Source organism: Moschus berezovskii, chromosome 4 (genome assembly GCF_049115385.1).
Source record: "Moschus berezovskii isolate FMDL1 chromosome 4, NW_MosBer_1.0, whole genome shotgun sequence".
NCBI classification, from domain to species: Eukaryota; Metazoa; Chordata; class Mammalia; order Artiodactyla; family Moschidae; genus Moschus; species Moschus berezovskii.
Window position 1 is genome coordinate 12756041 of NC_142463.1, and position 24004 is coordinate 12780044.

Genomic DNA, 24004 nt, shown 5'->3' on the forward strand with positions numbered 1-24004 from the left:
ATCACATATCTGCCTTCCTGGTCCCAAGTCACCCTTGAGGCCAGGTTTCCTTTCAAGACTAACTAATTGCTTATTAATTATTGTTGTTCCTGACACCTACTCTGTGCACAGGGACTGCGTTATTCTGGTTCACCACAGCATTCCCAATATCTACTCCAATGTCTGGCACTCAACAAATATCTGATGAATGAATGAATCTCAGACACTGCTTCCATTTGGACCCCCAAGCTGCAGATTGGTCCACAGGCATGTACTACCTGGAGTCCAGGGAGGGAGTAGCCAGTCCAGACTTTGGAATTTGCCTTGCGGGTATAGGAGACTCCCAGCCCTGGGGAGCAGAGGGAAGACTGCCTGGTTGGAGGAGACGGTAAGAAAGGGTTTGCTCTGGGTTGAGGGGAAGGTAAAGGTGAGCAGCCTTCAGAGATGGAGTGGTTATGAGTGAGTAGGAAGGTGCTGGATCAAAGGTAGTGTTGTGGGTCTTTTTTCTTTTTAATTGAAGTTGGACCATAAAGACTGAGTGCCGAAGAACTGATGCTTTTGGACTGTGGCGTTGGAGAAGACTCTTGAGATTCATTTGGACTGCAGGGAGATCAAACCAGTCAATCCTAAAGGAAATCAGTCCTGAATATTCATTGGAAGGACTGATGCTGAAGCTCCAATACTATGGCCACCTGATGCGAAGAATTGACTCATTAGAAAAGATCCTGATGCTGGGAAAGATTGAAGGCAGGAGGAGAAGGGGACAACAGAGGATGAAATGGTTGGATGGCATCATTGACTCGATGGACACGAGTTTGAGCAAACTTCGGGGGATGGTGAAGGACAGGGAGGCCTGGCATGCTGCAGTCCATGGGGTAGCAAAGAGTCAGATTTGACTGAGCTACTGAACAACAACAATAATTGATTTACAATGTTGCATTAATTTTTGCTGTACAGCAAAGTGATTTGGGGTCTCTGGTTTTACTCAGTTTGAATCTCTGATGAGCAGCCTGAATAAGAGTCAGTATTTCCTGAGTTCTTACTTTGCACCAGTCCCTGCCTAAGCATTTTACATATATTAAGCACTTGACTATCCAACAGCTTTGTGAAATATGTAATTTTATCCTTAAGGATGAGAACATGGAGGCACAGAGAGAGTAAGTACCTTGCCAAAGGTAACACAGCTAATAACAACAAAGCCTGGATTCAAATCCAGACAATCAAATGTCAAAGCTCTTTATGCCAAAAAAAAACCAAAACCAAAAACACCCCACAAAACCCCAGCCAAACAAAGGGAGCTAGCTTAATCATTCGGCTCTATAGCCTCTGTAGTCATTTACCCTCTTGACCCCTCCAACTCTCATCTGTTCAGAGTGGTGGACTCCCAGTCTCATTGCGTAATTGTGAGGAATGGGTGAGAACACACAGTAGGTATTCAACGTGGGGGACACTCCCTCAACCTCCTTACCCCCCACCCCCAGCCACTGCCCAAGTCCCGCAACACTCTCTTTCCTTGTCAAGTGGTAAGATTCTCCTTCTTGGAATCTGGAAGCCCTGGAAAGTTAGGAGATTTTTGACTTGGCCCAGCCTAAGGGAGGGAGACTAGTGTAGGGCAGGGCTGTATCCTTTCCCCTCTCTATTGCCAGCAGGCTCACATTTCCCTGCTTGCTCTAATTTCCCTTGACACAGGTGGACATGCCCCAGGGAGGTCTAGGGATCAGCCTCATGGACTCCCTGTTCCTGTTCCCTATCAGTCTTCCCCACCCCCACCCCTCCTCTCGGGAACAGGTGTGTCTGAGCTGGGGCTGGAAGCAGAGCTGGGGCTGGAAGCAGAGCTGGGGCTGGAAGCAGAGCCGGAACTCTGGCCAGACCAACTGGCCTTGGGTGAGTGGGATCTGGTTGTCCCTCCCCCCAATCCTAGAGGTCCCCACCTTCATTATCTTGGGGTGTAGGGTGGCTTATTCAGGGTCTCCCAGCTGTTCTCTCACCTTGAAAGTTTACAAAAGGAGGCCCCTGGGTGCCTGGTGACTGGCAGGCCTCTCATGGTTTCCTCTGGCTGCTGAATCACTCTCTGATGCTTGTAACCACAAGCCCTCCCCCCGCCTAGTGAGAAAACTCCCTTCCTTCTCTGCTGTATTGCTCATTCTTGCCTGCTTGACTGCCTGCAGCCCTGCAGGCCTCTTATCTGAGCAGACACCCTCTTTCAGATTGCCCAGAAACACCTTCCTCATGACCCCAAGCCTTGCAATGGGTCTGTGGGTGCAGAGGGTGAAATGACTAACCAATGCTAAAATGCTAAATTATACCCAGGGTACCATGCTGCCAGTTGTTACTTCCTTTGGTTCTCAGAAAAGCCAAGGCTGTGTGCATGCCAAGTTGCTTTGATTGTGTCTGACTCTTTGCAACCCTATGAACTGTAGCCCACCAGGCTCATCTGTCCATGGGATTCTCCAGGCAAGAATACTGGAGTGGGTGGTCATGCCCTCCAGGGGATCTTCCCGACCCAGGGATAGAACCCCTGTCTCATGTCTCCTGGGTTGGCAAGCAGGTTCTTTACCACTAGTGCCACCTGGGAAGCCCCACCAAAGCCATATGAGGTGGTTATTATTGTTATCACTATTTTACTGAGTAGTACACAGGGGCTTCCCTGGTGGCTCAGAGGTTAAAGCATCTGCCTCCAATGCGGGAGACCAGGGTTCGATCCCTGGGTCGGGAAGATCCCCTGGAGAAGGAAACGGTAACCCACTCCAGTATTCTTGCCTGGAGAATCCCATGGACGGAGAAGCCTGGTAGGCTACAGTCCACGGGGTCGCAAAAAGTCGGACACGACTGAGTGACGGAACTGAACACAGGGCTCAGAGAGTTTGACAGGATGGCCCCAGATCACAAGTTGATAGGTTGTGGATGTGCAATTCAAATCAAGTGTGCAGAGCTGCCTTCTCCTGACGTCTCTGCCACTGAATGCCTTCTTCAGGGAAAGTGGCGGGAGCTACTGGGGCTGCCACCTGGTCACTCTGCCTGATAGCTGGTCTTCTTAATTGAGGTGAGGCTTGATAGGGCCAGATCATGAAGGTCCTTGTCTTTCGATGGTCACTGATTAGTAACAAGTGAGATTGAATTTTGTTAATGCGGGTGGTCTTAGTTGGGCAAGGCTCAGACTCAGAGGCAGGAAAAAACTTTTCACACAGCAGATCTCAGCTACTTTCAGCTTTTATATGCCTACTGGCTTACTGGGGACTGAGTAGAGGTTTTCTCCCTAGCGCCACAGCTGGAGGGGTGAGCCCTGTGATGAAAATGGGTGCAATTAGAGAACTCACTGAAGGTTAGCTTTACGTGATGGAAAAGAAGCCAAATGACTCTGGAATGTCCTGCTGTGCTGAACATTTTCTCTATTCTTACAGGTAGGTTTAGTTATAACAATAATAGATCCAACTGACTGTGAATTTGCCAATGAGTGAACACAATATTAGGGACTTTAAACATATTATTTCATTTAAACCTCATAACAATCCTGTAGGTATAGTATTATTACCTCCATTTTACTGATGGAGTACTAAGGTTCAGCGAAGCTAACTGTGTCTTGACTGGTAACAGGATCAGAACACACCTCCGTGGTTTATGGTCCCAATCATTACATTGTACTGCCTCTGAGATTCTTTTGGCCACACCTTGAGGGTGTGACTTAGAGTTTTCTAACTAGTGCCATAATATGACTTCTCTGTTCAACTATGAGCCCTTTGACAGCCCTATGAGGCAAGCAGTGCATGCTATTATTATCCTTGGCTTATGCATGAGAAAAATGATGCCATTAAAGTCAAGTAACTCTGTGTGTTGGGGCAAATTCTGGACCAAAAGATATAAAAAGACCAAAAAATCCAACTATCCCTTCTTGGGTTGCAGCAGCAAAATCAGATGCTGAGAGCTAAGAAGGCAGGGTAGTCCCCTGCACTCAACACCATAAAGGGGTGGGCAGAACACACCTAAGCAACTCCTCTGGCCTGAACCCTGGACACACCCTTGCCCTCACCCCAAATAAGGCACCAGCCTTCCGTCCCAGCTCTTCCCCAGAAAGGGAACCTGTTACTTTTTTTGCTCCCGCTTGGAGCGACAGGGGCCGCAGTAAAGTCCTGCCTGAATTTCTTGTCTAGCCTCTTGTTGTTAAGTCGTTCTGACTCTTTGTGACCCCATGGACTGCGGCACACCAGGCTTCCCTGTCCTTCAACGTCTCCCCGAGCTCGCTCAAACTCATGTTGAATAGGTGATGCCATCCAACCATCTCGAATTCTGTCATTCCCTTCGCCTCCCGCCTTCAATCTTGCCCAGTATCAGGGTCTTTTCTAATGAATCAACTCTTCACATTAGGTGGCTAAAGCACTGGAGCTTCAGCATCAGTTCAGCTCAGTTGCTCCGTCGTGTCTGACTCTTTGCAACCCCATGGATTGCAGCACTCCAGGCTTCCCTGTTGATCACCAACTCCCCGGCATCAATCCTTCCAATGAATATTAAGGATTGATTTCCTTTAGAATTGACTGGTTTGATCTCCTTGCAGTCCAAGGGACTCTCAAGAGTCTTCTCCAACACTACAGTTTAAAAGCATCAGTTCTTCAGCGCTCAGCCTTCTTTATGATCCAACTTTCACAAGCCTACCTCTCGTCAGTTTCTGTTGATTGGGGAAGGTCAGGAACTCTTGTCAGTATCAGAGTAACCTGTCCAACGTTATGTAGACAAGTGGCAGAGCAACAGGTGGTTTTAAGGATTCTTGTCTCTCTTTAGTGCGGTCTTCCTGATACACGGGGAAATTCACAAGGCTCCTAGCTTTAAACGTACCGCTTAAATACAGCAAGTGGAGCAGAGCTGTAGGAGACCGCGCATGCGCACACTCCAGGCCCAATTCGGCCCGAGGGCTGTGCCAGCCACGTGTTCCCAGGTGCCAACGCGGAGCCGAGCGCCAAGGCGAGGTTTCGGTACACGTGGACAAGCTCTGGCGAATAAGGACGGGAGGTTGTAGAGTCACGAGACTAGACCTAGAGAACTACACTTCCCAGAAGCAGCCTGCGGTGGACGCCTTTACTAGATCACGTATTTCCGGGAAGACAGGCGCTGGATAGGCTGCGGGGAGGAAGTGGGCAGTTCTAAGCCGCCGGTGGCTTGGCTTATTTCCGGTAGGATCAGTGGTCCCGTGGCTGAAGCGGTGCGAAACCGGCCTTGTGTACGGAGCTTTTCCAGGAGTGAGCAGACATGGCGGCGGCATTTCGGAAGGCGGCTAAGTCCCGGCAGCGGGAACACCGAGAACGAAGCCAGGTAGGGTCCCACAGGCCCCACTGAGCGCTTGCCGGTGGCCCCATGTGCTATTCCCACCCCAGCCCTCCCCATCCCACCACCTGCGGATCTTGGCCTTTTCCGAGCAGGGATGATACAAGTAAATACATGTAAATATATGCTAGCGACGCCGGCGTGGCTGGGGCGGAGCCTCGCCGCTGGGGAGGAGGGGATGTTCGTTCTCTCTAGGAAAAGAACGGCTGTCCTTAATCCTGGGAGATAAAGCTATCTTGCAAGGTTTCGGTGAGGTGGTTAAATGAGATATTGTGTGTAAAGTGTTTGATTTTCTTACGGGAAGTTGAGGTCAAAGTTCACACAGCCATTAAGTGTCCGGACTGGAGCTGGAATCCGCATTTAAAGATGCTCAGCTCTGTCCACTGCGTCTGTGGGCTGAGCCCGAAGAGATCGGTGTTACTAATGCGGTGTCATCATCATGCCTGGGTTTTGAGGTTCCCTGAAGATCTGCTGCATATGCTTTTTGTTATATCTCCCCCTGTAACGTTCATGTTTTCCAAGCCCATTATATGGATGGGGAAAATGAGGTTCACAGAACAGAATTGGCTTGCCCGGTCATAAACACCAAATTCAGGCCAGGTAAACAGTTGTAGGACTTTTGTGGGGGGTGTCTCTGTGTGGGGAACAGAGTGGGAATTCGTTTAATGTAGGCAGAATCCATTATTCCACTATTCTCAGGAATCACACAATATCCTATCCAGGAAGGCCCTTAGGGACGTCTGGTCCAACTTCATTTTATAGATGGGAAAGGGAGAAGGATGTGTCAAAAGTTGGGTCACTGAGGGGATGGGATGGAACTAAGGCCTCCCAACCACAGTTTAGTCTTCCAGGTTAATAGCATTTATCAGACATTTATTGTGAACTTGCTGTGTGTTCAGTGGTGTGTTGCGATTAGTGTAATTTGCCACCTTGTTTAGACCTATATATGCTGCTGCTAAGTCGCTTCAGTCGTGTCCGACTCTGTGCGACCCCATAGACGGCAGCCCACCAGGCTCCCCTGTCTCTGGGATTCTCCAGGCAAGAACACTGGAGTGGGTTGCCGTAGGTATATCTAAAAGTAATAACAGCTAGCAGTGTTTACTCTATGTCAGAGGCAAAGTGCAGAATGCTTTATTGTCTCATTTAGCTCTCAATAGTGTGTGAAAGTAGGCACTTCTATTATGTTACATTTGCAGATGGAGAAGCTAAGGCTCAGATAGGTTAAATAATTTGCCCGAAGACATACATTTATAGCTGGCAGTTGACAAAGTCAGGGATCAGATCTCTGAATCCAAAAGCCACCAAAGGTTGAACAGAGAAGCAGCTTTGTAAGAGATGTGTAAAAAAATGCCCAATGAGAGGGGGAGAAAAAGAAGGAAAAAAAAATTCTTAAAAAAAGGAAAACCAAAAATTCCCAATAAGAAACATGAGTGGGAAGAGGAGAGATGATGAGAGAAAGCGTCACTATGAGATCTGTTGGACTTGGAAGGCAATGATAAGAGCTGTCTCTTTGACCATATGCTAGGTCCAGCCTAACGTGCTGTATAAGGATTATCTCGTAATCCTACAACGTCCCTGCGAGGAGGATGTTATCCTCATTTTACAAATGAGGAATGTGATGCTTAAAGAGCCTGACTAGTGTGTCCAAAGGCGCAATTTTGAGTAGTTGATTTAGACGCGCAGAGAAGACAGAGGCCATGTGTGAGTGGGAGTAGAGGGCCTTTGTGGGAGAGGTGAGAAGGCCATGCTGGAAAGGGTGGTGAACACACTGAGGAGAGCAGTCCCTATTTGGGTACAGTTTGGACTCTTCCTGTAGGTCCTCACTGCGGCAGTCGGGGAGCACTGGAAGATAGTTGGTATGGAGGGGGTAATTATGTGAACTATTTGAGATTCAGTGCCAGGCTTCCTTCTGTAGCACAGGTGTACATTCAAGTGGCCATGACAGATTTCAAGACTTCTGCCTCACTTTGTTGCTCTTTTGACACTTGGGTTTTCTCTCTCTACTGTCAGCCTCCCTTTGCTGTAATTAAAATAATGATCAGGAGAGGGCTTGGGTATTCTTTTAAATACTGAGTTATTTCTTGCATCACTTCAGGGATAGAGGATGAGAAAGGAGACTTAAAAATCCCGTCCAAGTTATTATAGAAGTTTAAACAGTGAGTTTATGTACTTCCTCAAAGATCAAAATCATTCAGAGTGGAAGAGGATCCAGTGTAGGAGAGTGGGGAAAAGCAGACTGTGGCCCCAAGGGTCTAGTTCTAGCTTTGCCACTTACTAGTTCTGTCTGTGTTCTTGGGCAAGCTGTTTGTTAAAATGCCTTCCCTTTTTGGAAAAATGGGATAACAGTTGTGCCTGCTTGATCTGCTTTCCATGATTGTTTGGGGATAAATGAGATTGTGTTTAATGAGCCTAGCAGATTGCTTTGTAGTAGTGATTCTTTTATTTTTTTCCATATTGATAAAATTTTATTTACTCATGTTATATACTCATCCTTGGGAATGTCAAAGCTCCTAGATGTTACAAACTAAAGTAAAAGTACACGCAAATTCTTTATGATGATTTTTTTTTCTTTCCTTTAATTTTATGTTTTCAAAATTGCCTAAGATGTAATAGTAATTTTTAGCAAACGTGGCCAGTTATGATGATGTAGGCAAAAGTTGCTAGCACTGACCTTGCCATAGGTTAAGTGCTGAACAAGGGATAGCTTGTAGAAAGATAACACCAAGGTTTAATGCTCGTACCTCCCATACTATCCAAGTTCTCTATTAGAGAAAGTATTTTCTGTCATTCTTGGTTTTCTCTCATGTTTTGTACCAAAATTAGAATTATAACAATACACATATGCTGGGCACCTGCTATGTGCAGGCAGCTACCACTGTAAAGTCTCATTTAATTCCCAGGGTAATCATGAGAAGTAGGTCCTGTTATTCTCACTTTATAGCTGTTGTTCAATTGCTTAATCATGTCCGACTCTTTGCGACCCCATGGACTGCAGCACACCAGGCTTCCCTGTCCTCTACTATCTCCCGGAGTTTGCTCAAGTTCATGTCCATTGAGTCAGTGATACTGTCTAACCATCTCATTCTTTGCCACCCTCTTTAACTTTGTCTTCAACCTTTTGAAGCACTTTATAGTTATGAAACAGCAACTCAAAGAAGTGAAGTGACTTGCGCAAGGTCACAGATTATTAAGAGGTACAGCTTGGATTTGAACCCAAGCTTGGATTTGAACCCAGTTCTTCAGACTCTAAATTTAGCTCTCTTAACATCAGTTGCTTCCCTGTTACTATGTTTTCCCTTCATAGTATTTTATAAACCCCTGGATTAAGTCTGTAGTAATTTTAGTACAACTGGCAACTGCTCTCTTAGTGCCGAGTCATTGTTGCCTTTCTCTGTCCTTAATAGGCCAAGAAGCCTACTATGGCAGTACTTATGACCTCTCTGACGCCTGCGTGGCCTCTCACCCTTGGGCAGAGCCCAGTCGGGGGAGGGAGGGAACAGGGGAGCACATTGGCCACTGGGATGTGGGTTTACTGAGCGCTCCGGAGACTCTTCTTCCTGTCAGGTGTAATGTTGATTTGGATATGTGTTTGCTGAGAAAACTAAGCACTTTTTTTTCCCCCTTTTGTTTTCTAGCCCGGCTTTCGAAAACATCTGGGCCTGCTGGAGAAAAAGAAAGATTACAAACTTCGTGCAGAGTGAGTGCAGTCCTTCTAGTAGAGGTGCTGCCAAAAAAGCTTTCAACCTCCCTGTATTGCAGCTGAATTGCCTGAGTGTCCAACAAGGGACAATTTCCTGCCATTGATATAATGGCCAAAAGCTCTGGCAGCCTGTCAGATACTTTTCTGGGACTCTAAACTTCTCTCTTTGTTTAGGTGGAGCATTATTTATTTATCTGTCATTGCATTGTGAATTTTTTTTATTATGTTGTTCCAGATCGTTTTCTCATGGTGGCTTTGATTTGCTTCTGCCTTGGTGTTTGAGCCAAAAGCTGAATCTTTTTTTCTCTCTCTTCTCTTGACGTTCCAGATAAAATCTAACATTCCAGTTGTTGAGTCTCTTACATCACCATGTGTGGTGTGGAATGAAGAGATGTGAAAGATGGATTCATGGGGCTGAGCGTGGGTGATAATGAACTCTGAAAACATCTTATAAAACAATTATCCCCATTCTTCTTCTTCTTTAGCACTTTATTTGCGAAGTATTTTATAATTATTTGTTAGCCATGCATGTCAGCTGAGGTCCTTTTTTATGCTCCCAGAGCAGATGGTGATGGATTCAGTGGATTGCTCTGGGTCCCAGAGTTTTTCAGGCACATAATAATAATAACTGAGACAGTGTTCTACGAGACTTATCATTTTTATACTCAGTCATTCCACCTAGCGACCTTGAGGGGATACTATTATCACGCCCATTTCCCAAATTAAATTTGGATGCAGAGTGGTTAACTAACTTATCCAAGATTACTCAGCCAGAAGTGGTGGAGTCAGGGTTTGAACACAGACTGTCTGGCTCCAGAGTCCACGATTTCAGTCGCTGTGCTGTACTACAGCGTGTAGTTTCTGGATCTTAATTTGGTTACTCGGTGCTCAGACTTGCCTCCTAATCCTGTCTGAGTAGTTCTAATTTGTGCTTTGTTGGGTCTCTCCCTGTAATGATGTAAATGGCACTAAAACTTACATGAAAAAAGGACTGTTTCAGGTAGAACTGGCATAGTAGTGAAGCCACAGAGAGGAACAAGGTCTGCGACGGTGGACTGTGGATCGAATGTAGTCACCACTTCAGCTCTTTTTGAGTTTCATTTTGTATATATCACTGGATGCTTGTAAAGTTTGTTGTTGTGGTTTTTTCTTCTTCTCTGCTGTGAACTTGTTTAACCTGCTTTTTAGTGACTACCGGAAAAAGCAAGAATACCTCAGAGCTCTCCGGAAAAAGGCTCTGGAAAAAAATCCAGATGAATTCTACTATAAAATGACCCGGGTAAAACTCCAGGTGAGTGCCTAATGGATCAGTTGGTATTTTGAGCTCCAACTCAAAAGGAAAATAGGGAGAGGGAGGAGATGGAGCGAGAGGGTCCTGGGCTTTTATTCAGCCCTGCTCCAATTGGTCAGGCGTTCCTGGTCAGTATCCAGGGTGAAGATGCCCTTTCACAAGCAGCATGTTCTGCCCTAGTCCCAGTTGTCTGATGCCTGGAACCATTCCTATTCTCTTTCCTTTTTTTTAATGTTAGAAAAGTAAAACCAGAATATATATTGTTGCTTTTTGCCTTTGGAAGGATTTTACACACAGGTTTCGATATTCAGAATACCCTGGATTCAGTAGAAAAACCAGTTAAATGAAATTTTGTACAGTAGAAACTTTTCAGCAATCAAAATTTAGGCTGTAAAAAAATACATGCAGAACCTGCTTTTTCCAAAAACATTGAACAAAGCACTGAGTGCAGAATGAAAATAAGATTTCAATTCCACCAAAAGTAGTCATCGTAGAATGTGTAAAAGTCACTGTTCACTTAAAAAAAATATTATCCACAGACAATATCCTAACTCTTGGACTGGCTTTAGAAAGCCTTCAGCTTCTTGCTTTAATAGCAGTGAGGTGAATACGATCATGCTCTGGGATGTGATCTGTATCCTCCACAACTACAGCAGGGAGAAGGGGACCGTCTTCTGTAGGTCTGGTCCCTGTCTTGAGCAGTTCCCATCCTCCTCCTTCACTTCCTTTGTAAGATCCTCTGTGACAGTCCTGAACATCATAGCCTCAATCATAGCCTCTGCTGCAGTAATCTTGACGACATGAGCTGCCGTAGGTAGATCTCCCCGTGTAGATTCCTGGTGAGGATTATGTGGTCTTTTTGCCATAGAGTAATCAACTCTGATCCTATGTTCATCATGTTCTATTCCATTGGCACACTCTTTTGCTTCCTTGGCATCATCTACATTTTCAAACTTGAACGTCTAGACTGCTGGTCATAATGCAATAGACATGTCAGCCATTGGGCCATATTTAGAGAACACTTCTTTTAGACCTCTATCTGTAGTGTGCAGGTTCAAGCCAAATACTGCTGGAGCTGTTCTGAGTTGGTGACAGGAAGTGCTGAGTTGAACATGTGTCTTAGAGGCCTGGTGCATTGAGTGGCTGTTATATGTAGCCTTTGGTCCAGCCGTGAACTGTGCCAACAACTTGTTAATGATTTTACTCTAACAGGAACTGTATCTTCTCGATTTGGATTTTTAGGATGGAGTTCATGTTATTAAGGAGACGAAGGAAGAAGTAACTCCAGAACAGCTGAAGCTAATGAGAACTCAGGATATCAAATATATAGAAATGAAAAGGGTTGCAGAAGCAAAGGTAACAACTAAAAATGTTTATTCTGATATGTTTTTGTTGGTTAAGAAGAGAAATAGAAATCCATTGATCTCAAGTTATAAGTTGATTCCTTCTGGCATTTCTAATCTTAAAGTACACTTAATTATGATAATGTTTTAAAGGTATAGTTAGCATGGTAGAGTAGAAAGAGGTCAAGTTTGAGAATGAGACAGATTTAGGTTTAAATTCGGGCTCTGACTTTTATTAACGCCATGATTATGGACAAATGAACTTCCTGGGGCTGTATCCTTATTTCTATCTCATAGAATTATTCTAAGGATTAAATGAGTTTTGTGCAATGCCTGGCTATGCCTGTACCTGACATATGGTTGGGGCTTGATACATTTTAGTGGTCCTTTCTTTTAAAAGAATGAAGCAAATTCTTTGCTGGCTGGTGATACTGATGTGAAATGGTTTAAACTTTTGCAAATTCATTTCTGATATCCTAGAAGAACCCAACGTAAAATGAGTCCATATTCTGTGTTCCAGAAAATTGAAAGACTAAAAGCAGAGCTCCATCTGCTGGATTTCCAAGGGAAACAACAGAATAAACATGTGTTTTTTTTTGACACCAAAAAGGAAGGTATGAAATGTTTGAAGGTTTCTGGGACAGTCTAGCATGTTGGTCTGTGTTGTTTGGTGTTAGAGACAGCACCTTAAGGATTGTCTTGACTTTTAGTTGAACACTTTGATATTGCCACTCACCTGCGAACAGCCCCAGAACTAGTTGACAGAGTCTTTAACAGACCCACGATAGAGACCTTGCAGAAGGAGAAAGTGAAAGGAGTTAACAATCAGACTCGACTTAAGGTAAGTTTCTCCATTTTCCTTCAGGTCTGAGTTTATGGGAATCTAGGTTCCTTTCCTTCTTTCCCCCCGCCCGCCCAGCATTCCATTAGATTATTTGTGGAAAAGTACTAAGTTCTCTTGGAGAAGTAGGAGAATCTGGTTATGGGAATGGAAGTGGAGGAAGGTTTCCTAGTTTGTAAGATTGGAGGATGTGTGGCATAGTGGTCAGGAGCATAGGTTGTGGTCTTTAGGTCTGCATTTGTTTTCTTCTTCTTCTTTTTTTTCTTCTTTTTTTGGCCATGCTGTGAAGTTTGTGAGATCTTGGTTCCCGGACCAGGAATTGAATCTGGGCCCCAGCAAAGAACGGAGTCCTAACCATTGCACCACCAGGGAATTCCCTAGGTCTGCATTTGACTCCACCTCTGACCCTAGGCTTGTGCTTTCAATGCTGTAACTGATGGTAACCGTTTTAAAATACAGAGAAGGGGGGAGGGGGACACTGAAGATGAAGGGATTGGTATACTTTGATATTAAACCTTTAACAGTGCCTATGCATATCCAAAGGTCTTTCACGTTCTGAATTTGTAGCCCAGATTTTGTATCGATTTGTCCTTATAGTGTTTTCCATTGCTGTAGCTGGGTTTGTGCAGAAGACATGCTTTTTCTCCAAGTCTTCTGGAGTTGAACTCTCACTCCTGACTGATTCATTTAAAAAGCTGCTGTCAGTGTGTTTCAAGCAGACAGCTGTTCTGTTTTGATTTGAATCATTTACACCGCATCAGCTTTGCTTCCAATGTTTAATTTCACAGCAGCTTCTCTAGCTCAGAGGCAGCTAAACTTGCTTTAGTAATATAAATACCCCTAATTAGTTTGACTATATTGGGTAATCCCATAAATTTGACAGTCTGTGCAATGAAGTGAAAACAAAAGCTGTCTGAAACCACTGCTGTGAGACTGTGCTAGAATTGGTGAATCGTTTAAGTCTGAGGCCCAGTAATATTCCCTTCTTTGTAGATAACACTTCCAGCTGAAGAGCTGGCTGACCTCGTGTTCTAGTGCTAACCTTGTTTGTCAGGGAGTTGTGTTTTCAATTAGCTGTGTTACTGACACGTCTCAAGTATTGCAGTAGTCCCTGAAAAGATTGGTCCTGTGTAGGATAGTTCACCAACATACCTTTGGAGAAGTTGGGAAAGTTTGAATCTTGCCCTTGTGTCTGGTGGTGGTGGTGGTTTTAAATCTCTTATTTAAAGTGAAATTATTTTGATTAAGAGACTGGTAGTGGTGACTACAAGGGAATTTTTAGTCTGTAACTTGGAGGGTTTGGGAAATCCATGAATGGGCTTTAGGAAGTCTGTGAACACCCTCTTCCCACATTAAAATTTTATGTGACTAGGTATCTATGTTTGTATGAATTTATACAAACATATGTGTACATTTATGTCAAGAAAGAATCTCCAGAAAAAGAAAGACTCCAGAGCTTTCATCGGTTTCTCAGCGGTCCATAAGCCCCTCGTGTTGAAGGACCCTTTCTCTTTTATTTGTGGTTGCTCTGGGTCTTCCTGCTGCGCGGGGGCTTTCTCTAGTTGGGGCGCAACTCACTGTGGAGGTTTTCCTTGTTCCGGGACATGGGCTCTAGGGCTTGCCGGCTCAATAGTTGTGACACATGGGCTTAGTTGCTCTGTGGCACACAAAATCTTCCCGGACTAGGGTTCGAACCTGTTGTCCCTGCACTGGCAGGTGAATTCCTGTCCACTGTGTCACCAAGGAAGAATGAAGGACCATGGGACTTTGAGGGGTCATCAGCAGTGAGAACTTTCAGGTCAGCTTTTACTGACAGAGTCCTTCTGCTCTCTTGAGTTCTGCGGTCACTGCTCAGGGACCCTTCTCTGCTTCTCTATATACTGCATCACTTTAGGTGACTGGGATGCACACACAAAGGGAGAAGCAGCTCCGAGTAGTAGTGGAAAGATTCCTGGGATCTGTGAGTCTCAAGGCACAGTCCTGCCTCTGCTCCAGGTGAACCATGTGTCCCTGGGTAAGTCACCAAGGTTCCATTGGCCTCTGGAATGCAGTGCTGATAAAATGGACAACTTCAGAGTGTCTTGTTACATTGATTCTGGAGTAAGGAGGGAACTGATGAAACCATTTATGCATTTGTTTTTGAGTCCTATGGACTCAAAAACTGCTTCTTACTCATTTTTATCCTGTTAATTGTGAAAATGTGTGCTTCCTCTGCAGCGGATAGCGAAAGAGAGGCAGAAGCGGTACGACTGCCTGACACAGCGGATTGAGCGTGAGAAGGAATTGTTTGTTATTGCACAGAAAATTCAGACTCGCAAAGATCTTCTGGTGAGGAGAGAGAGCCTTAGGCATTCATTTTATTTTTTTCCCTGTAAAGGTCTTAACTGAAACTGGATTTCAGCTGTGTGTAAATCAACCCCAGTGAAAATGTCTGCTCCTCAGGGGCAGTGGTTTGAGCCAGTGTCTGTTACTCTGACAGTGTTGAAATGTTCCTTGATTAAGAAGGTAATAAGGGGCTTATTAGTCAGTGCTTTGGAACAGCCAAGGGTAGGATCGAGTGGCATGTGAACTTTATAGCTTATGAGCAGCTATCTGTAACATTTAAACAGGTTAACAAAATAGTGCGTGTCGTTCACTGGTATTTAAAAATAGACAACATTGTGTAGTTAAATAGCAGAGCTAAGGAATATAAGATGCCCCTTTCATATTATTATCATTCCTCTAAATGTCAAATTCTTTGGCTTTGCAGATCATTTTGGTCTGCCTTTCTCAACTGGGGTTCCGTAAGAGAAGCCCTACCAAAAAAGAAAAAAAATGATTTGAGTACCTTTCTTCTCAGTTTTCACAAGAACTTCTGCACAGCCAACATCATTACAGAAGCCTGGGGGAGGACTTGAGTCATCCAGTCAGGGATGCCTTAGGACGAAGGGCTTTGTCTCTTTTGAATGTTGAGATGGGCTGAATTAGGGGCTTTGGTTATTAAACTTTCTATTTTACACAGCCCTCTCCTGTGATTTACTGGTAACTTTTTTATTCTTTTGTAGGATAAAACTCGGAAGGTGAAAGTGAAGAAAGAAACAGTGAACTCCCCAGCTATTTATAAATTTGAGAGTCGTCGAAAACGTTGAAGTGTTACAGATAAGCCTTGTCATTCCACATGGAACAGAGTTTACATTTTCTTTTCCCAGTAACTTCAAATTCCATTGGTCGAAGTGAGTTGGTTTTCCTGTTTGTAACCATAATCTTTTTGTAGATTTGACATTTGATACGAACAATATTAAAGCCCCTTCCCCCATCTGAATTGTGGGTTGTTGAATTCAGTGTTTTTTAGGCTGAGCCGTGCAGCCTTTGGGATCCCAGCTCCCCTCCCAGGGATCAAACCCAGGCCCAGGGCAATGAAAGTGCCAAATTCCAATCACTGGACCACCATGGAACTCCCTGACACCAGTGTTATTTTTATATACTTTCACTGTTTTCATTTTATAAGGAGCATAATCTTTTATATAGCCAATTTGGCAAACAAATGAGTTCATCCCTAACCCCAGTACTTACTCAAGAGCAGCAGATAACTTCTGCATACACTTAGAGGCTAGGACATCGGGGTGTTGGGGTGAGCAACTGCAAAGAGCATCCTGGTTAATTTCCTCCAATTTGTGAAGGTTTTCACTGTTGTGTTTGTGTTTTGGAGTCATAATTAAACACTTTTATGGCCTACTTTTTTCATTTACTATTAAATCATTAGCTCTTTTCCATTTGGTTACATTATTAAATTTTTAAAAGTAATATATGCTCATAGTAAAAATTAAATATTTTTAATATTTGCATAATGTTTTATCCAGTGGATAGACTCATTTTATCCTCATTCCTTCTTCATTTATTGGATATTCAGGTGGCTGCATAAGTTAGCCAGGAAGGATTTTGTTTTTTTTAACACTTTACAGCTGCAGGTAGAAACCCTTGAAATCAGGAACTCACAGGGGCACTTCTTTATTCATGGAACTCAGACCAGGCTGTGTTCCTGCCCTCCTGGCCAGTTCTTTACTGCAAAGCTATAAATGGCTTGGTACAAGCCTTCACCCTGAAAACAGAGACCCCAGCCCCAGGGTGTGTGCAGCAGACACACAGACTTCCCAGAGTCTCACCCTTCCCTTCCCTGCCCATAAGGTAGGCTGAGGCCAGTCAGGACAGGGCTGAGCATGCTTAGAGCAAATGTGGGAGGAGCAGGATTCTGGGAGGCTTGCTTACACCTGACTACCTAGAGGGGGAGCTGCTCTTTGTGGATTTTAAAGATTTAAAAAATCTTAAAACTTAATTTCCATGACTGTTAGGTTCTGTACAAAGCTTAAAATGAAAGCCTGTCTCGTCAGGGTGTACTCATACCCTGACGGGATGAGTGGGGTATAGATCTGGGGGCCCTGGAAAACAGGAAGAAGGGCCAAGGGACTAGAAGCCAGCAGCTTTTGCCTTCAGGAAGGAAGCGCTTCCAAGTCTGGAAGGGTGCTGAGCTAAGTGAATGTTGATAGTCTTATGACAAAGGCATCTGGAGAGCTGAGACCTGAGCCAGGAAAGGACTCATCACATGGGTGTTGGACAGAGGAGCAGGCCGATCCAGCAGCAGTCTGTTCCTGGGACAGCACAGCTTGATCCCGCTGCTCTGACTCCCTTGTGGGAGGAGGGTGGGGAGTACACCTAAGTGCTTTTGGTGGAGCGCGCTCCCACACAAAGCTGCCCACACTGTAGACTCTCAGGTTAATAGATGCACATAGTACCAGCTGCTCAGGCTGAAACACGGGTGTGTGCATATCTGCATATCCTCTGGTTCACAAACAGCACTAGGATTTCATGGATGCATTCAGTCATGTCTGACTCTGCGACTCCATGGACTGTATGTAGCCTGCCAGGCTCCTCTGTCCACGGGGATCCTCCAGACAAGAATACTGGAGTGGGATGCCATACCCTACTCCAGGGGATCTTCCCAACCCAGGGATCTAACATTGCAAGTGGATTCTTTACTTTCTGAGCCACCAGGGAAGCCCAGGAATACTGGAGTGGGTAGCCTTTCCTTTCTCCAGGGAATCTTCCTGACCCAGGAATTGAACTGGGGTCTCCGGTATTGCAGGCGGAGTCTTTACCAACTGAGCTACCAGGGGAGCCGCCGGAAACAGGTTACTCACCCACAAGCCCTCACTTGATACACAGGTGCACAGGTCTAATGGAGCAGGAAGGTCCGTCCTCTCTGAGTAAGTTCCAGGGTAGAAGTCATCAGAGCACTAGCTCTGTGAGGGGCTAAAGCTAGGGATCCTGGAAGCCACTCAGTTTGACTCTGTGACCCCATGGACTGTAGCCCCCCAGGCTCCTCTGTCCATGGGTGTCCCAGGCAAGAATACTGGAGTGGGTTGCCATTTCCCTCTCCAGGGGATCTTCCCAACCCAAGGATTGAACCTGCGTCTCTTACGTCTCCTGCATTGGCAGGTGGGTTCTTTACCGCTAGCTAGTGCCACCTGGGAAGCCAAGAGGTCCAGAGCTGCTCTTAAACTGAAGGCTGTCTTCGAAGCCCAAGGATTCTAAGGGGAAAGATTGGCTGCCCCTCTGGTGAACCAAAGAGGCTTCAGCTTCATTGGTCCTGAAAACAGGCCAAGGGCTTTGACATTTTCATGCCTGTTGGAACCTCAGACTCCTGGCTCCTTGCTTGGAAAAGAGAGACTATTGTTTCTTTAGGATCCATCCCATCCAGGTCCAGAGGGTGCCTGGGCTCTTACTGGCATCTGTTCTAGCTGTGCCAAGGAGAATGTGGCAGCTTCCAGAGGTGGAGAGCATTTCTCTTAGCAGAACACATGTGAATCAGATCTCTTGTGCAAACCCAAGTTTCCAAAGCAGCAGCTACACAGGTGACATGGAAGCCCCAGGTGTCTCCAGCACAAAGAACCGGCTAACCCAGCTCCGTCTTAGTCCATTGCCATATCTTAGGGCCCTTCGATTGAAGCAGGAGAATATCAAGCCCTGGCTGTTCTGGTTTTATTTGAAGAAAACCTTATACTGGCAACAAAGTGGGGAAGGGCCCAGTAGGTGGAGCTGCTGCCCCTTCGCTGAGGTTAGCTCTCAGGGTGCTGGCGTTGAAAGCACCCATTACTCCATAGGTGCTTAGTAGGGGTTTGGTTATTGGATTTAATGCCACCTAAGTGAGCTCCTGTGAAAAAAGATGTTCTCCACCCCAGTCCCCTTCCTATCCCCGCCTCCCCACCCAACTTGAGATCTGTGTGCCCCTCAAGGGACTGGGCAGGAAAGGGCCTTCGCCTCACGTTTCTGGTGAGGATCATGGAGGAAGTCTGTGTTGGCATCCCAGGTCGTCCAGTGATGGGTGGTTCCACGGAGACATGGGGTCTGCCCATGTGCAGTTCTGTTCGCAGCTTGCTCTCTCCCTGAGCTGCTGGCTGTGGGGCAGCGAGCAATTAGAGCTGTGTGACTTCCAGCAGGGGAGGCCGTGAGCAGATGCAGACTCGCTCTGCCGACCTGTGGAGGCCAGCGAGGCTGGGCCTGCTGGGACTTGAGACAGAGAGGTGAGTGGGTGTCTGGTGCTGGCCTCCCTTCCTGCTCGAGCTCTCCCAGCACCAGTTCACAGGGCCTCATGCACAGGGTGTCGGAGAAGGGCGGAGGAAGCCTGGGTGGGAGTCCTGGCTCAGAGCCCCAGGTGAGCGGAGTCGAGGGCGGACCTGAAAGACCGTCTTGGGGCTGAGCCGGCAGGTTTCCTGTGCAGCTGTCTCCTGGGGTCAGAGGGTGCGCTCTCTTGCCAGCCAGGTCATGGGGCCTTCCTGCTGGCTGGGCTCCCGCCGCCCGGCTCCCTGGGTCTGTCTCAGCAGAACTGCGGGGAAGAGGCAGAGCTACGGAACTCCAAGAGGCAGAGTTTCCTTCCCCAAGCCCAGTGTGTAGACTTAGGAGGTTTGAGAGGCTGCCCGGTTCATGCTTCTGCTTGTTCTCCTTTCCTGACTTCTCTGGTCAGATGGAAAAAAATATCTCCTGCTTCTCCAGACTCAAGGAATCTTCCTGTTCCTTATTTCCAGATGCATCATCAGTACTTTTGGGAAAGTGTAGTCTAACCTGTATCTCTCCTAACTGAAGGGGCTACCTCGTTCTCCCTGCCCAGTTTTGTCTGCGTCCCTCGATGGCCCTGGTAATGACCATGGACCTTTCCTCTCGTGCTAGGCAAGCTGACTGGGCGGGGCGGTAGTGCTGAGGGTAGCGGTAGAGGCTGGTTCAAAACAGGCTGGTTCTCACCAAGAGGAGTTTATCGGGGGACTGCTCTTTGGGGTAGAGGGTGGAAAGGAAGCCCTTTCCTTTCCTCCTGTCGTCTGTCACCTGACGGCCAAGCCCAGATCATAAGTGTTAATGAATTATGGTGCCCCGGAGGCAGCTAGGCAGCCCCCCCTGCCCTGAATCAGCCTGACTCATTTACAGCTCTCTCCCAGTTCCCCCAAAGGCTTCTCTCTGAGGTGACAAATGTGGGGGGGTTGGTTTCAGGTTTCATGTTTTCACATTACTGGATGGAAAAAAAACAAAAAACCTTTCCAAACCAAAAAACCAGCTTCTGCAGCAGAAGCATGTCCCAAGAGCACTGAAAATTTCCCCATCTTCTCTTCTTAGCTGCTCAGCGACACTGAGGCCAGTGACAGAGGGGTTAAGAGGAAGAGGTTGGAGCCAGGCTGCGTAGAGCATTGGGGACAGTCCCTTTAGAGGTGGCAGCACCTGCCTTCCGCATAAAGACAGGAGAGGACCTTTGCAGGGCCCTCTGGTTCTGGAGTCTGTGGCCAGCTGTGGTTTGCCAGGGGGCTAGGAGGGGCAGGGGCTGGGGAAAGGGTGGCCTTCTTGAATTTCGAGCTAATTTGATCCCAGGGGGTTGGAGGGCAAGTGCCCTCCCTCAGAGAGAGCTCTTGAGGTGGAGTGGTATGTGGGGAGATTTAGGGTCCATCTGTCACGTGGAGATTACGGGGCACCACCCTGTCCTGTTACTGGCTGGGAGCGTTGTAAACCACACCCACCCCTCTCCGACGGGCAGATGGCCTCCACGGCAGATGGAGACTAGGCCAGCAGTGACTGGATGAGTTTTGTAGTCTCAGTCTGGCCTCCCTGGCTAATAAGACAATCCAGAGGGGCAGTGGCAGGGGTGTGTGCATGTGTGCGTGTGTGCGTGCGTGTGTGTGTGTGTGGGTTTGTGTAGGGCCTGGGGCCCTGGACTTGTTGGGCCATTCTGGAGGAGAGGGAAGGAGGGAATCCCAGATGGAGCCAGTGGATCTTGGGGGCACACCTAAGTTTGCCATGTAGGGGTGGCAAGTTCTCAGGGTGGCCCTGACCCAGCCCACCTGCCTGGCCTCCTGAAGTTGCCCAGGTTAGTTCTCGAGTGTTAGTTCTTAAGTGAAGGTGTGGTCCTCCGCAGCAGGAGTCTCTGCTGCAGCTGGAGCCTGGTAGGCTGGGGCAGACCCCCTGCCAGGTCCCCAGAGCCCAGGGTCTGGGCAGCAGCAGCTCCTCCCAGAGGACGCGCCCGCCCGTTTATTATGCACTCGGGCTCCCTCGCTGCGCAGGCAGGCAGCGGCCTTCATTAGCGCAGGAGCTGGGGTCTGTTTTGGCTGCCTCATCAGCATCAGTGAACTGCGTCCCTGCGAGATTTGATACAATTTAATTAACCTAATTAAAAGCTCTGATTGCAGAGATGATTGGGGTAGCGCCAGCAGCGACTGCATATTTATAATGAGCTGCAAGGTGTGGGACCGCAGCCAAACGCCACGCATCCTAATGAGCGGGAGCCGGGAGCCAGGGAGCGGGAGAGCGAACGTTTATTTTTGGCAACAATGCCCAGTTCCTCCCTGCCAGGGAGTCAGAGACCTAGGGAGCGGAGACGGACCTGCCTGCTGAGCTCTTCGGTGCAAGGTGGGAGCAGAGCTGTGCACCCTACATGTCCTGGTGCCTTCGGATGCCCACAGGAGTGCACAGTGCCCGAGCTTTCTGCTGCAGAGTGGGGGGCTGGGACCCCAGCAATGCACTTTTCCTGCCTCTCTCCATCTCTGGGATCTTGAGTTGTGATGTGAAGAAACGGCCCAGCAGAACGACCTCGATGTCAAGTCTTCTGGATCCCTGGGCTGTTGTCTTCCAACTTGTCGAGGAAGATCAGAGGCTGAAAAGCTGGGTGGGGAATCAGAAAAAGGGGTCTGAAAGTTCAAGAGACCCAGGTGAGGACCCTGGGCTTGGAACAGACGGGAGAAATAGGAGAGATGACCCTCCAGCTCATCCCGGATCCCTGTCTCCTGACTTTCTTCTGAGAACCCTGCTCCCGAGAGGGCCACCTCCCCTGGACTCTCCTCTCTCACTGCCTCTGCTGGGGAGTCTTGGTTTGTCTGACTCAGCATTTCCGCTGTAAATCACATCTAATAATAACGAGAGTGAGAGCTGTGGCTGAGATGCTGTGGGTGAAGGGGGCACCGGTGAGAAGGGGTGCGCAGCCTAGGTGCAGAGGGGTGTCGAGAGGGTGGGCAACGCTGGGCTGGTGGGAGTGGGTACTGGGTTTGGGAAAGTCACCATCAGAGGCCTGGGGGTGGGGGAAGGAGGTGTGAGCCTCCCTCACCCCCAGTCCTGGGGAGCTTGGGTATGTCATAAGCTCAGCCAGACTGCCCAGCCCCCCCGAGTGCTCTGAGAGACGCCAGGACAAGATGAGATCTGTCCCCAGCCCACCTTGCAGAGCTGCAGCTGTTTAGCTCTCTTATCAATCTTCTCTGTGGGTTTAATCATCTCCTTGTCATCCTGCTGGGGCAGCCCTCCCCTTGCTGGAGCCTGGCTTTCCTCCCGTCCCCCTCCCCCAGATATAACCATCCTTTTCCACCTGACTTCCCTTGCAGGAGATAGAGGATGGGCCAGGGTGGCTTTGTCCCAGGTTTATTCTTGGCGGCAGGGGCAGCAGTCCCCGTTTTTGCAAGGAGTCAGGAGGGAAGAGGGGTAGGCAGAGGAGGCCCTGGTGGAGAATCTATCCTAGTTGGGTACTTGAGATCTTTGACTCCACTCCTGGTGGGGCAGGGTGGAGCTCAGGGGTGGGCCACGAGGGCCTTTAGCCCAGATCGTGAAGATTGTCCCTCCCTTCCCTCTTCCTCTCTTCTCCAGCTTCTTAGGAGATGCATCCGCCCACGCCGTTCAGGGAGCCAGCTCTGGCCTCTTTTCCTGGGTGGGTTCTGTGAGGCCAGGCCCTGTGGAGCCTTGTGGGACTCTGGGGCCCGTGGGCCGGAACCACGAGCCCACAGTTTTGCATGCATCTTGGGAAAGAGGGTGCCCAGGAGTCAATGGAGCCTGTGTTGTGGTCCAGGCTGGGAGCCAGGGCGCAAGGGGCTCTGGGGCCCATCCCCGTGCTGACGTGCAAGATGACCTTCAGGGCAACTCTTGGGCCCTTCTCTACTTCACTCTTTCTCCTCTCCAGAATATGTAGGGTGTGGGAGGGGACGGGGGTGGCAGGGGTGGTGTATGCACCCCTCGGAGGGCACAAGAGAAAGAGATCCTTTCCTCCTCTGCCCGATCACCACTCCCACCCCAGGCACTCTCAGTGCAAGTGGAAAGCTCGTTCCTTCCCATGTCTCAGAAGTGGATGGGAGGTCCTGAAGAGGTTAGGATTAGTTTGAGCATCAGGCAGCTTGTCCTCAAGGTGGGGGCTGAGAGGGTACCCTCAGGAGAGGACCACAGATTCTGAAAGGTCCTGAATGGTCTTGGACTGGAGGGGACTTGCTCCCTCCAGCACGAGGCTGGGCTCTGGGGGACAATGGTGTGTTGCTGAGGCTTTGGTCCTGGGCTCACATGACCCGACGGGGGGTGGGTGGACCGCACGTGGCTGAGCCGCCTGGGCTGACCTTTGGTCGCTGGCTGGGGAAGAGAGGAAGCCATGAAGCTCCCCTCCCACTCAGTGCGCCCCGGGTACCCGGCTCCCCCCACCTGGGAGCTGCCTTCTGGGCACACGCGATCTCTTCATCTGCCTTCTTTTGGCCTTTCCTCTTCCCTCTGCTCTGTGTGTGATAAATTGTGTGTGAACATGTGTGTCCATGTGAGTGTGAGCGAGGAGGTTCCCAGAGGATGGAGGATGGTGAGGGAAGAAACGCCCTTCATAGGGATGAAGTTTCTTCCATTGTGGGGACACCACAGGGTAGGGCCAAAGTGTGTGTGTGTGTGTGTGTGTGTGTGTGTGTGTGTGTGTGTGTATTTACCCACATGTGTTCGTGGGCACAGGGGGTGCATATACATGCATGTAGAGGGCAAGGCCTCTGCCCTGCCTTGTCTGTGACCTATGCCCTCCTCTAGTGAGGGTGGGGGAAGCCTAGGTCAGCATTTTCCAGCTGGGGCTGGAGCCACACGCCCCCACCCTCTGGCACTGGGCCAGAGTGTTACTTTCACAAGGAAAAGGAAGACTTTTGGGGGACTGTGTAATTATTGTAATCAATTGAATTAACCAAAAATTACCATTCAGTCAGGAGGCAAGGCGTGTGCGTGCGCGCACAAACACGCACACCCACACACCC

At 48.0% G+C, this 24004-nt stretch overlaps 1 protein-coding gene and 1 pseudogene across 1 annotated transcript; one reads left to right on the plus strand and one right to left on the minus strand.

Moving 5' to 3' along the window:
• The first annotated feature begins 5107 nt into the window (after nt 1-5107).
• On the plus strand, nt 5108-15768 carry UTP11 (UTP11 small subunit processome component). Its single transcript, XM_055402978.2, has 8 exons — nt 5108-5280; nt 8928-8989; nt 10181-10283; nt 11526-11639; nt 12147-12240; nt 12337-12467; nt 14685-14795; nt 15512-15768. The coding sequence occupies exons 1-8, from the start codon at nt 5218-5220 to the stop codon at nt 15593-15595; spliced, it is 762 nt and encodes a 253-aa protein (XP_055258953.1). The 5' UTR covers nt 5108-5217; the 3' UTR covers nt 15596-15768.
• LOC148777983 (transformer-2 protein homolog beta pseudogene) lies at nt 10873-11419 on the minus strand (annotated as a pseudogene).
• Nucleotides 15769-24004: the final 8236 nt, after the last annotated feature.

Coding starts and splice junctions, on each gene's coding strand:
- UTP11 (XM_055402978.2), top strand. CDS start 5,218: ATGGCGGCGGCATTTCGGAAGGCGGCTAAGTCCCGGCAGCGGGAACAC. Junction 8,990..10,180: donor GATTACAAACTTCGTGCAGA/GTGAGTGCAGTC, acceptor CCTGCTTTTTAG/TGACTACCGGAAAAAGCAAG. Junction 12,241..12,336: donor TTTTGACACCAAAAAGGAAG/GTATGAAATGTT, acceptor CTTGACTTTTAG/TTGAACACTTTGATATTGCC.